This window comes from Brassica napus, chromosome A3 (genome assembly GCF_020379485.1).
Source record: "Brassica napus cultivar Da-Ae chromosome A3, Da-Ae, whole genome shotgun sequence".
NCBI classification, from domain to species: Eukaryota; Viridiplantae; Streptophyta; class Magnoliopsida; order Brassicales; family Brassicaceae; genus Brassica; species Brassica napus.
Window position 1 is genome coordinate 29368966 of NC_063436.1, and position 13209 is coordinate 29382174.

Sequence of the window (13209 nt, forward strand, 5' to 3'; positions counted from 1 at the left end):
TGTTACATTACAGCATTTTCCAATCGATTATTTTTTACTTCCTAACCCGATGAAACTTTGTGGAAACATTTTAGCAAAAAATAAAACATTGTGAAATTTTTTTTTTTTCATTGTGAAAACTTTATCCAAATAAGAAGCATTGAGATAAAACAACAGTATATGTCGGAGTCAGCGGATATTAGGAAAGTAAATGCGACTTTGAATAAATTTCAAAGCTTTAATTTAGAAAACAGTTATACGTACGTGTCGTGCAGTGTTGCATGTACTAATGTATACATACATACATCATATCTCTACTCTCTGAAATTTCAACATAAACAACGTATATATTTAAATTAGAAGTTTAGAATATATATAGCTAGCTAGAGAGTGAAATAATCAACAATGTTAGAGACAATTTTAATAAAATGTTCTTATATTAAAACAAACAGTTGTAGTGTGATTTTCTTATCGTTACCTTACTTGACTGCATATACGTGATTAATATAGGCCTTAATTATTCAAAATTACGACTAAAAATAAATGATCGAAGATAGAAATCAAAAGCGTGCAAGATTTATAAAAGTATGATGGGCTCCAACTAGAAATCACTTATTAACAAGATAAAAAAGAAGAAGAAGAGAGATCAGATAACTTTAGAAACCAACAATGGCGAACAAAAGGACAAACTATCAACGTCATCCCTCTTCTTCATTTCCCACGTGCTTCAAATTTTCATTTCAATAATTTTTTTTTGTATTTATCATTTTTTCTTATAAATAGGGTATTTTTCTTCTCCAAATCTTCGAACAAGTCATACATAAAGAGGCGTTATAAAACCTACCAAAAATATTTCGAGCTTTGATATAAGTCTTGAACTAATAATGGAATGGAGAGAGTGTTATTTAGATGTGATCTTGGTGCCGCCAGGGATAATGGTATATGCTACTTACCACGTTTACTTGTGGTACAAGTTACGTACACAGCCTCTCACCACCATCATCGGTACCAACGCTAGAGCTCGCCGTTTCTGGGTCGCTTCTATCATCAAGGTAATATTTAAACATGTATACATCTATACGTATCCATACACGTATATGTAACTATATGTATTTGGATAAATTAGGACAACGAGAAGAAGAACATCTTGGCCGTTCAGACGCTAAGAAACTGCATAATGGGATCAACATTAATGGCCACAACGTCGATTCTTCTCTGCGCGGGTCTAGCCGCGGTTATAAGCAGCACGTACGCAGTAAAGAAGCCTCTAAACGACGCCGTTTACGGAGCTCACGGGGAGTTCATGGTGGCTCTCAAGTATGTCACAATCCTCACCATCTTCCTCTTCTCCTTCTTCTCTCACTCTCTCTCGATCCGGTTCATCAACCAAGTCAACATCCTCATCAACACTCCTTTTCCTCCAGAGGAGTTGGATGAGGAGATGATGGTAACGCCGGAGGAGTACGTGGCGGAGTTGCTGGAGAGAGGATTTGTTTTGAACACGGTGGGTAATAGGTTGTTCTATGCGGCGTTGCCTTTGATGCTTTGGATATTTGGACCGGTGCTTGTGTTCTTGTGCTCGGTCATGATGGTTCCTCTTCTTTATAACCTCGATTTTTTCTTCTTTGGTAAACAAAGGAAAAAAATCGATGGAAAAACTAGTTGTGGAATTGTGTAGTACCGAGTTTGAGTTGGTCGAGCAAGTGATGGTGAATAAGTGATCGATGATTCAATAAAACATGACACAATTGCAGATTTGGAAGATTAGTTTAGTTTTCGACTTAAGATCGTTTTGTTCAAGCGACTTTCTGAGTATATTATGCGTAGAGTAGTGTATTAATCATGGTCATATAGCATTTGATTAGGGCTTATGGAGCGTTAGATGATGAAAGAGTATGAGTTACATCATGGGAACTTTAAGATATATTATTGTATTGGAGTATGTTTGTTGTGTCACGTTTTGGTTTGTTGAGATTTGAGCGTTATTATTGGCGTTTCCATGTGGGTAACTTTATAATGTATACGCGTATGATTATGTTATATGTGTGCGTATTTTCTGTTATAATTCACGTGACATACGTCTAGCAAGAAAATGTGAAGTGTACATATTGATTCCGTGCATTAGTATCACTCTGAGTTAGTTGTCATGTGTCGGGACCAGTCGTCACGATCGAGCTATATATATCCTCACAATATACAACAGTTTTTTAAAAGGGTTAATATACAACAGTTTTTTCTGCATATAGTATGAAACCATAATGATTAAAACTGCTAACTACATAGTATCAGAGTTTTTTTTTCTTTTTTTAATCAGCTCTTACCGAGTTGTGGAAGCCCATGCATGTTCAGATGAAACTAAAATTGTTTGTTAATGAACTTTTTTTGTTCTTTAAAAAAAAAATTATAAGTTGGATCAGTTCAGTCCAAGAAAAGATGTTTCTCACAGCAAAAATTTACAGTTTTGCATTGGAAAATTATGTGGTTATTGATGTGCCTTAGTTTGAATAGCCAAAGGGGGTCACTAAATATTAATGTGGCCAAAATAACCAGTCATGGTAACACACTATATATGGCTAATTAGAAAGTAATAAAATAATGTCAACTAATCCACAAAATATATACAAATAAACATTTGGCTGGACGACAGTAGATTATATGTGGCCATCCATGGTCAAAGAGTTGCTTGGTAACACACAAGCTCCACGGCTAACAACCGCTAATTCACAACTGATAAAAATTGATGTCTATTTAGATACACAAACACATACAAATAAACAATGATTATAATTGGCAATGAGCATACCATGAAATAATACGGCTAAATTTGTCCTCAAAGTGGCATGTTTGCATTCTCAAGTATGTGATTGATATGAATGTTTGCTTCTAAATTTGTAACCTCAAGATTAAAGAATGAACATCTTTCCTAGAGAATACAAAAGCTATAGCTATAAGTCAAATATCAGATAGTTGTCATGTTCTGCAATTAGAGTAACAATGACAAAGTGACTAGCATGTTCTGCAACTAAGGTCATCCACAACACTTGGCAAATTAAGATTTACAAATGTGATAAATCTCTCTCATCCGAGAGCACAATTCTCTCATCTCTCCTTACTATTATGTTTTTTTATGTTTTTATTTTTATTTTCTGAAAACAACAATGAGAGGCTTACCCTTATGGATAGTCTAAGAATCGATATGAATAATATGTTATTCAATGTTCATTTATGGCTGAGTATATGATTTCTTTTTTATGTTGAGATCATGTTCAACTGTTGTTCAAAAAAGATCATATTGTTCAATTTATTTTCGAATCTGTTTTTGCAATAGTATTTGGAACTAAATCTACTCAAATTCAACTGTACTTATTAGTAGAATAAACATAATTTCTTTATTTTACTTTTTATTCAAATGAATGATATTTTAGAAAAATATATGGAAATATTATAAAAAAATATTTTGAAAAATAGCAAAATAATTTTATTCAAAAATTTGATAAGAAGAAAAATATGTTATTCACTGTTGCAAATTTATAGATCTTTAATATCGTCACTAAGAACATGATTATTGGGAAGTTCTTAGGGTGATGTTCTTGGCAGAATATAAGAACCCATCTCTTAACTTTAACTAAAAAAAGCTAAGAACCGGTTTTTAAATATCTTATTTAACTAAAAAAAGGAAAAATCCGGCTCTTAACTTTTAACTAAAAAAAGCGAAAAACCCGGTTCTTAACTTTTAACGAAAAAAATTAAGAACCGGCTCTTAAATATCCAAAAAACTAAGAACTGTTTCAAGTTAAAAACTTCACCCTAAAAATTTTCCGATAATTATGCTCTAAGATTTGATGTTTTAATATAGCCATTTGGATTTTTGCCACGTCATTAATGTAAAAAAAAAAACATAGAAGTAGATATGGTGATACCACGTGTCGATCACGACATCCCCACGATGTCAACAACACAACACACAAACCTTCTTCCCCCGTCTCTGTCCTCTTTGCAAGGTGTTGGGTGAAAAATATATTGTACGGTCCATTGTCAAAAAAGGAAGGATATATAACAGAGAGAGAGATCGTGGAAACGTTTCTCTTTTGTTTTGTTGGAATCTCCGCCCCTCTTGTTGATCGTTCGCGAGGTTCAGTGGTGAATATTAGACATGGCAGCCGCCAAGCTCGTGGCTTTCTTACTTCTTCTTGCCTTTGTTTTCACCACCACCACTGTCTTCGCCGATGCTGGAATCGACGGTGTCGAGCCTGTGATTGCTGACGCCGCTGGATCCGACAAGCTGGATCAGCTTAACGCCAAGATCCGTGCACTAGGTTAGTTAAGGAGTTGCATTCTTTAAGACTCTTCTTCCCTTTTAAATCAAATTATTGCAAGTTTTGATTTTTGTTACTTGAGTTCTCGTAACTTCGTATGTTATTGTGACATTTGAAATCGGATTCTGATTTGACTTCGTATGTTATGCTGATAGAATTTTACTGTTTTAGTTCGTTGATGTGTTGCTATGAGTTTGTGGCATTTGTGAAAATTCAAATCTTGGGAGCTTTGTTGAATTGGTGGATGTTAATTTTTTTTGTTTTGTTTTCTGTTTTTGTTTGTTGTGAAGAGTCTCAAGTCGATGAGAAAGCTCGCGAGGTTAAGAGCAAAGATGAGTTGGTAGCAGAGAAGGAGAAGCTGCTTAAAGCAAAAGAAGACAAGATTGCTTCCTTGCAGACTGAAGTCTCATCACTACAAGTATGGATCTTTATATGATTTTGAATCATAAATGTTTTGAATTTTTTTAACACATTTTGAAAAAATAGGGAACATCAGATTCTGCTAAACAGTTGGGGAAGGTTCAAGCACGAGTTGTTGAGTTAGAGAAGCAGGTTAGACTTTTTAAGCTCGAGAAAATCAAATCTGTTTAGATGGCTAGATTTTATTTTGTGATGCTACTTCTGTTATTCAGGTGGAGGTACTCAGGAACTTCTTGGAGCAAAAGAACAAGGAGAAAACTTCCACAGAAGCTCGGACTAAAGAGGCTGAGAAAAAACTAACCGAACTAAACTCAAGTCTAGACGAAGTATGTGTTCTTTCCCTTGCTTCACTTTCTCTTTTAGGGACGTGGTGAATGCTTGTTTAAATTCTTTATTTCAGCTCTAGCTAAGACTTCTTTTAGGCTGAGGTCATGTATCTTCATGATCTAGCCTCCTCATTTATGTTATCTTCTTTCCCTGAAAGCTTCCATTCTCAGCTATACTAGATCACTATAGAACAGCTATGTGATGTGATGTGATGTCTTGCAGCTTGAGAAGACAAATGAAGAGCAGATGAAGAAAATAGGCAAACTTGAACGTGCTATTAAGACAGCTGAGGTATATAGTTTAGTTTTCTCTTACTAGATTAAACTCCCTACCGGTTTTCGTTTCTGCTTCACCCAAAATACAATTTCAGGAAGAAATATTGAGGACCAAGCTTGAAGCAACCTCGAAGACTAGTGAACTCCTTGAGGTAATGGTTCGACACTGTCTTTAACATTTTCATTATTTGGATATCAGCAAAACGTAGACGCCAAAACTGAAACATAAAGTTTAAAATCATTTGTGTTTTGGTCAGGCTCATGGTTCATGGCTTCCCCCTTGGCTTGCCGTTCACTGGATTAGTATTCAGGTAAGGTTTTTACTGGTCTTTTCTACTTTTCTGTTACATGGCGGGTTTTTTTCCCTCAGTTAACTTGAGCATTTAATGTACTCATAGGCTTATACCGAGACACGTTGGGAGGCCCACGGGAAACCTGCTGTGGATACAGTCATTCTGAAGGTGTGCTTCTTTAGATTTGAGTTATAAACAGCATAGGAGCATCTGACTAATGAAGTTTACTTATTATCTAACTAGGTGACGGAAGCAAAGACTCAAGCTGTGAAGTGGGCTGAACCACATGTGAAAAACGCTAAAACTGTAAGCGTCTTATTGGCAATTTATTTTGCAGTAATTTTCTCTGGCATATTAGTTTATTATTGTCACAAGTCTCTAGATTTATGAGTGGCTTTTATGTTCTGTGTGTTTATGATGCACTTCTTGCAGAAATATATTCCAGCCATCAAGGAAACTGTCGCTACACATGTTGAGCCACACGTCCGAACACTATCCATCAAAGCAAAAGAGGCTTACCATGCATCCAAGAGTGCTGTTTCTCCTCACATTGTCACGGTTCAAGAAATTGTAGACCCTTATTATCAGGTATAGTGTCTTTATCAGTTTATATTTTTGAGCTTGTGTTTACGATTGTAAACTTATAGCGTGTTTAACCTTTTCCAGGAGGCTAAAAAGTTTAGCAAGCCATACGTTGACCAAGTGGTAACGGCCACGAAACCACATGTTGATAATGTCAAGGTTGCCATGAAACCTTACACAACCAAGGTGATCATCGTTTATACAGAGTTCCTTGAATCGGCCACAACTTATCACAATCAGGTATGAATCAAGTTATTGTCACTTTCTGGATGAATCAATGAGTTTTCTTGATTTTAAAAGCTAAAATTCTCATGTTGTCTGCGAAGGTCCAAGCTCATGTTGAACAAAGACTAAAGAGCCATGAGCTCACGGAGGCTTTTGCTACCAATGAGTTTGTTTGGTTTGCGGTATTTGTCTTTAACTTTCTTCCAGAACGTATTATTGATATTACATTCTTTTATTTATCTCCACTCTTAATAACTCAAAATCTTTTCATTCAGGCTTCTGCGTTGTTGGCGTTACCCATCTTCTTTGCATACAGAGTTCTCTCTTCCCTTTTCTGGTGAATCTCGTAATTAACTCACTAAAATTTTTGATGTATAGTTGATCTAAAATCATGTAAATATCTCATATTGTTGTTTATTGCAGCACAAAGACAAAGAAAGCTGTTCAACACCCTCATCACCATGGTCGTCGCAAAACCAAAAGGAGTCATCACTCTGACAAGTGAAATTCATTGTTCCACGCTAAGTGAATTAAAATTCAGTGTTACTAGATTAAACATTTGATAGATATGTAATTTGGAATGAATTAAAATCACTTCTTATATAATATCCATTTGATTTTGTTAGATTTCAGTTTACATTGGATTTTATTGTACTTTTATATCTAAATCAAGCTTTAAACAAGTATTATACCTTTCACCTGTTTTAAGGATTTCAAATATCTCTCTCTTTAGCACATGCAAAATCCACCTTAGTTATTGCTAGGCAAAAAACTTGAATCCTGCTATGAACCGAAACTTGTTGAATATCGGTTTAACACTTTGGTATCTAGAGAACTAAATCCGATCTAAACTGAAATTTTTTTGGTCTCCGAATATATTCGAATAAATATTCTCAATTCAAATATTTAAACCAACCAATTAAAAATAAATGCAATATTATTATTAATTATATTACATGTTCAATTTTATATTTATTATAATAGTATACATTTTAAATTTATGTAAGTATTATATGATAATTTTATTAATTTATCATGAAGCCGCTATTGTATACGCTATTTAATTAGTCAAAATTATCCGGAAAACATAAGTATAAGTTATAACATGTAAATGATTAAAAGATTTAACTATTTTATCTATTTTGAAGAATTAGTTAACATAATTTAATGTTAAAGGATTATCTCTCTCGCTACACCAGCATCAACTCAGATTTTTTGATTTAAGCTTTTGTTTTGTCTAATGTTTCAAAGTTGATCAAATTGATGAGAAGCCAAACATGTCTCCTATATATATATAAATAATAACTGGCAAAAAGTAAACAATGATAACATGAAAGAAGAAACCATTGGCACTAAGGGAGGCAGTGAGTTGATTTGGGTTGAATATATCCTCCAAACTGAATCAAGCTCAAAAGACCCACACATACCTTCTCCTTGAGCGAGTGAGCTTGCGAGAAAAAAAACTTTTAAGTGGGAAAGAGATGATTTGAGCCTAAGAGTTTTAAAAAGAAAAAAGAAGAAGATATCTAGCTATATAAAAAAGAAATGTAATAATTATTATAATAGAAATGAAGTAGTAAAATGAAAAGATTTTAATAACTAAGTATATATTAATAATAGAAAAACTAATTAATATTAAAAGGTTGTATCTTTCAATTGTGTAATTATTGAAATATTTATTTTTTTATGCACAAAAAATGTTATAGCCCACATGACCCAGTTTTAGTCAACTAATAACAAAATCCATCTTCATCCGTACGATAACGAAAATAACATATATAACACACCATTTGTTTCATCAAGTGAATCAACCACAAAAGACACTATCTCATAAACATTCACACAATAATCTCAAACACCAACAAATATAAATATAATTCCCATTCACTAGCTTATCAAGTTATACAACAATCAAACATCAATTTTACTTTATGTTTAAATTCTAACTAAATTAATTTTGTCACGACTATCAATTTTTATTCTACTTTTATTAAATCGATTAGTCACACCCACTTATACTATTCCACTTTGAATATACTATGGTCGCTAACCATTATCGTATGGATCCGAAAATATTATTATCTTTCAATATATTTTAATCTTTATTATTTTTAACATGTTTTATTTACTTAGACTATAAAATAAATTTTAAATTCATTTAAAAATAAAACATACGAACCGATGCGTAGCGCCGGAATACCACTAGTCATATATAAAACCGGAACTAACTAAATTATTCTACTTTCCTTGAAGAAGTTGTTGAGATAAATCTATAGTTATGATATTCCTAAAGAATATAATCTCTTATACTTGCTTGCAAAGTTATGAATATATATGATTGAGAATACTAATAAAATCTAAAATAAAAAGACGGGAGGATATATAAAATTATTTAGTGGTTTTAGTTTTTGAGTGAAAACAATAAAATTTATATAAAAAAAAGAATTAGAAAGTAACAAAAAAATAATTTTTGAGGGCTTTTTGGTTACATTGTTAATCAGAAAGGAAAAGGAAATATTTATATTGGTATTTGTACCTTCTTTATTTTGTTAGGACGCAATTATGTATTTTAATATGCAAGTGAAACTTAACAAAAGTCAGTATTAAAAGTTGTAAGAAACTGTCAGTTTCTGTTGGCTATGCAGGTTTCATTAGTGGCATCAGAAAGTGCATTCAACACAAGTGGGAGGATATTAGAGTCTTATCGAAGCTGCTTAACTCACTACATGATAGAGATTCTTATGTGTACTGAGCAATGGCTTCATGCTGACATCAAGCTTAAGGAAACCATCATCACAAATGAGCAAATCCTAGTTGATGTTGAAGAGTTTGATAAGCTTGAGAAAGGTATGAATTCATTTGCACTTCTTTTCTATTTGTTTGCTTTGTTTTATTGGCCATGTAACTGATTTTCGTTTGCCTTTGTATCAGAGTTTGAAGCTCACAATCTTGATGATTGAAGTCTGGATTTTGAAGGTTGAAGGCTGGAGATTGAAGTTTCAAAGAGTTTTTTTTTATTGATCTATGTTGCTTTCTTTTGGCTATCACTTGGGTAATGGTGATCTTTGTTTTTGTTTTTCATTTGAATAATGGTGATCTTTGTATCACTTCTATCTTAATAAAGTTTTAATGTTGCTTTCATCTTTGTCTTTCTTTTGTTTCGAGTTTGAATGTGTCTTTAATGTGCCTGTCTTTGTAATGGAACTTTAGTATGTTGTGTCTCGAGTTTGAATGTGTCTTTGGTATGTTGTCCTTTGTGTCTTTGTTTTGAGTTCAACGTTAAGCAGAGGTCTTGTAGAGTTCCTAATATTAAGCAGAGGTTTTGTAGAGTTTGTATCAACGTTGGTTTGATTTGTATCAAGTGTAACCGAGTACCAAATCGAGTTTAACCGCATAAAAATTAGTCAAACCGACTTCAAATTAGTGCATCCATAACCGAATAACCGAGTAAGAACCAAAACCTATACATATTTCGGTTTCAATCAATTTTCGACACAGTTATAAAATCCGAACCGAACCCGACGACATCCGAACCGATACCGGACCAAACTTTTATAATATCCGAATGGGTTTGATTTTCGACAAGACCTAAACCGAAGCCCGATTGGTCTACCGATTGCCCAGGCCTAGAAACTGGGACCATTTGGTAACAAATGAGCTTCTTTCTCTTTGGAAATCCAGAACGACAAGTAGTCATAACCCGTAGAAGTAAAACACCGATCGAGGCGTCTCGAATCTCTCTTTATTAATGGCTCCTGCTCCCTCCAGTCAATCGAACGGTCACATATCTTTCTTAATCCTTGTTAATCTTTACGGTACAAGAAAAAAAGACAGTAAGAAAGAGCGGTAAGAGCACTGGTAAAAACATGTATATATTCGATAGATTTCATGAGCAAATGGAGAAAGTTAGGGCTTTTCCTCGACAATGAAGCAAAAAGCTTTGGTGGCGTTCATGTTATTGAACTGTATGTTGAGAATCTTGTTTTCCGCGTACCACTTATGTAGGAGATGAAACGTCCATTTGCTCCAATGAAGGCTCTTGATATGGAACAAGACGTCATAATAAAGAAGATTAAATGAGAGACTGCAAATAGGCTCTTCTTGTGCCTATTCTGTTCTTTGTTTCTACCTTGCCCTTAGTTTAATCACTAATCAGTTAGGATTATATGTATAAGACTTTCTAGAGCAATGTTGGTTGTTGGATCAGTTAGGTTCACTTTTGTAAGTGCAGTCTCGTTGTTACGATTAGCTTGGTTGATCTGTTTTTTGTGCGACAGTGTGAGGAGGTTAACTCGTATTTGTAAGGGCTCGCTTTAGTCATCTCATTGTTTGAAGCAAACAGATGCAGAAGCGTTTTTCGTTGTGATCAGGCATGTTTTTCTAACATTAATGGCATTGGTTAATCTATGTTTTAAACGTAACACACTTAGAATTAGAACTGTGTAACAAGTTCAACAGGACATTTGCATGATCACAGTGGTCTCTCTTCTTGGTAAAAAAAAACTACAAAATGAATAAATGTTTTTGAATCTCATCTACCGTTATTGTCATCAGACCACATGATCTAACTCCATCTTAAAACCAAGCAAAGCTAACAAAAAATACTATCAAGAGAACTACAACTTCAAAGCTAAAACGTGTCTTGCAAGCAGAAGAGGTCTTCCCAGCCTTATCAGCAGCTTCAATCTTCTCATTATCAGCGCTTGGAGTAGGTGCTGGAGAATCAACCTCAGGTGTCTCTGTTTCAGGTGTAAGTTTTGGAACATTACTATCCGAGGCATTGTCTTCATCACCTGGTCCAGGAGCCGGAGCTGGAGCTGGAGCTGGAGGGGTTGCACCACTCATGGGAGATGGACTTGGAGCCATTGCAGCATCCATAGGAGATGGAGCAGGAGCTGGAGCTAAAGGAACGGGTGGTGGTGGAGGTGGGAGAACTGCTAAGCTGAGTCCAGGAGCCACAATGGGCATGCTAATCTGTATTATAGACAGGTTAAAAGGGTTGTGATACAACGTGGTAACATACTCAGCGTTTAGTGGTGAGCCCTTTACTCCGGATCCAAAGTAAACTTTTCCTTTAGATTTGGTACAATTGAGGAAACCATTCATCTCTTCACCTAAACCGGTTGTTTGGTACAAGGTAGTGAGCATTATGCTCTTCTCCTTCATCCCCTTAAGCTTGAGCTCGTCGTAGTAGTCAAGAATGACATGAGTCATGAGGATGTTTTTGAGCTCAATGGCGGATTTGTTTGTGATAGAGCTGATGTTGTTGTTGTTAACAGCGAGTAGGGTTATGGTTTGGTATTTGCTTATGAGTGTAGTGAGCTTGGTTTTGGTGAAGAGCTCACTCATGGTGCTGAAATTGGAGTATTTCTCAAACGCATGTGTGATGTTATCGGCTGTAACGATGGGAGAGAAGAGGAGTAAAAGGGTTAGGGAGAGGAGAGAAAAGGAGGCGTTGAGATTCATCTTGTGTGCTGAAAAGCTAAACCTCAATGGCTTCACATGTTTGGTATTTATGCAGAAGAAGTGAGGAAGTTGTAGAATGAACTAGTCTTTATGGTGTGCTAAGTCTACTCTCCTATTTTTAGTGTGTAATAAGACTTGGCCACTAGATGAATTTAATTATTTGAAGACTAATTTTTTAGTTTATTTAGGGTTTAGCATGTGTGTTTTTAGAAAGAATGATTAAAATAATATATTTGTTTCCATGCTTATGTATTCATTTACTAATTATAACTTTTAAAAAAGGGGTAAACATTTCCTAAAAGAATAGAATGTGAAAAGCTCTGGTAATCACGCGCAGTGTTTATTTAGGTTGGCAGCGAATTCGAACTCGAGTTTATTAGAGATCCACAAAACGTATTGTACTATCCGACCACGGACGCCATGCAAAGAAAACATTGGTTTAACAAAAAACTTAAAGTTTAATTATAACTTAAAGAAAACTAAAGTTATATATACTGAGAAGCCATGCAAAGCAATAGTTACGTCAAATGATATATATTTGGTTTTAAAAACATTTAGTCGGTGGATTACGTCAAAGAGGTTGGCAGACTTTATTCCCCATGTATAATTAGGCACTTAGGTTATTAGGTATATTATCATTATCCAAAAACATGGAACATTTTATATTCTTATTTCTTAGTATTCTTACATTAAATAACACGTTTTATTTGTCGAACCTATGTTCTAAGTTTTTTTTTTTTTTGTCATCTGAAAGATTATATTATCACAGGTGAAATACAGTCGAAACACACCTAAGCCGGCAAGAAACATTTTTCTTCCGGAGCCATAAGCCGGCAAAGATCGAAATCTTTCCAGAGCCATAAGAGAAAACTACTAGACAACTAAAAACGATTTACAAGAAACTCTAATACATAAGCCAAAATCCAAAACATAAGCGAAGGAGAAGCGTTGATGATTGCAGTCCAAAACGCAGAGCACATCGATCTCCAAACGAAGGATAGAGACAGGTCCAAGAGACTTCATAGAGAGGGGTAGGGAACCTGAAAAAGATTCCTATCCAAAGAGCCAAAACATAAGGGTGGAGGATCCTCAAAGTTCCCGCAGCAACGATCCGGTACTTACATCAGTCCGTCCATATAGTAACATAGGTGAGCCCAAATGGATCTTCAAGGGAGACACGAATACTGAAGCACTCCAAAGAAACCTATGTTCTAAGTTAGATGGTCTTTTACACAATACTCATAAAAATATATATATAAACACGAATATTAAAAAGTTTCTGCTTTGTACCTATTATTCGAATTTGCAACTCGGAGAGAGATCGTA

The 13209-nt window shown here is 34.7% G+C and overlaps 3 protein-coding genes across 3 annotated transcripts; 2 read left to right on the top strand and 1 right to left on the bottom strand.

The window, feature by feature from the left end:
* The first annotated feature begins 765 nt into the window (after positions 1-765).
* LOC106420442 lies at positions 766-1977 on the top strand. The gene is made up of 2 exons (XM_013861274.3): positions 766-1031; positions 1106-1977. Exons 1-2 carry the CDS (start codon positions 864-866, stop codon positions 1655-1657), a joined length of 720 nt encoding a protein of 239 aa, XP_013716728.1. The 5' UTR covers positions 766-863; the 3' UTR covers positions 1658-1977.
* Positions 1978-3959: 1982 nt separating this feature from the next.
* LOC106420294 lies at positions 3960-7110 on the top strand. Its single transcript, XM_013861152.3, has 14 exons — positions 3960-4295; positions 4586-4713; positions 4782-4847; positions 4928-5041; positions 5265-5333; positions 5413-5469; positions 5575-5628; positions 5716-5778; positions 5854-5916; positions 6043-6198; positions 6277-6432; positions 6519-6599; positions 6693-6754; positions 6841-7110. The coding sequence occupies exons 1-14, from the start codon at positions 4133-4135 to the stop codon at positions 6920-6922; spliced, it is 1314 nt and encodes a 437-aa protein (XP_013716606.2). The 5' UTR covers positions 3960-4132; the 3' UTR covers positions 6923-7110.
* A 3311-nt stretch (positions 7111-10421) lies between these two features.
* On the bottom strand, positions 10422-12033 carry LOC106345597 (fasciclin-like arabinogalactan protein 5). The gene has a single exon (XM_048765641.1). The coding sequence runs from the start codon at positions 11881-11883 to the stop codon at positions 10993-10995; it is 891 nt and encodes a 296-aa protein (XP_048621598.1). The 5' UTR covers positions 11884-12033; the 3' UTR covers positions 10422-10992.
* Positions 12034-13209: the final 1176 nt, after the last annotated feature.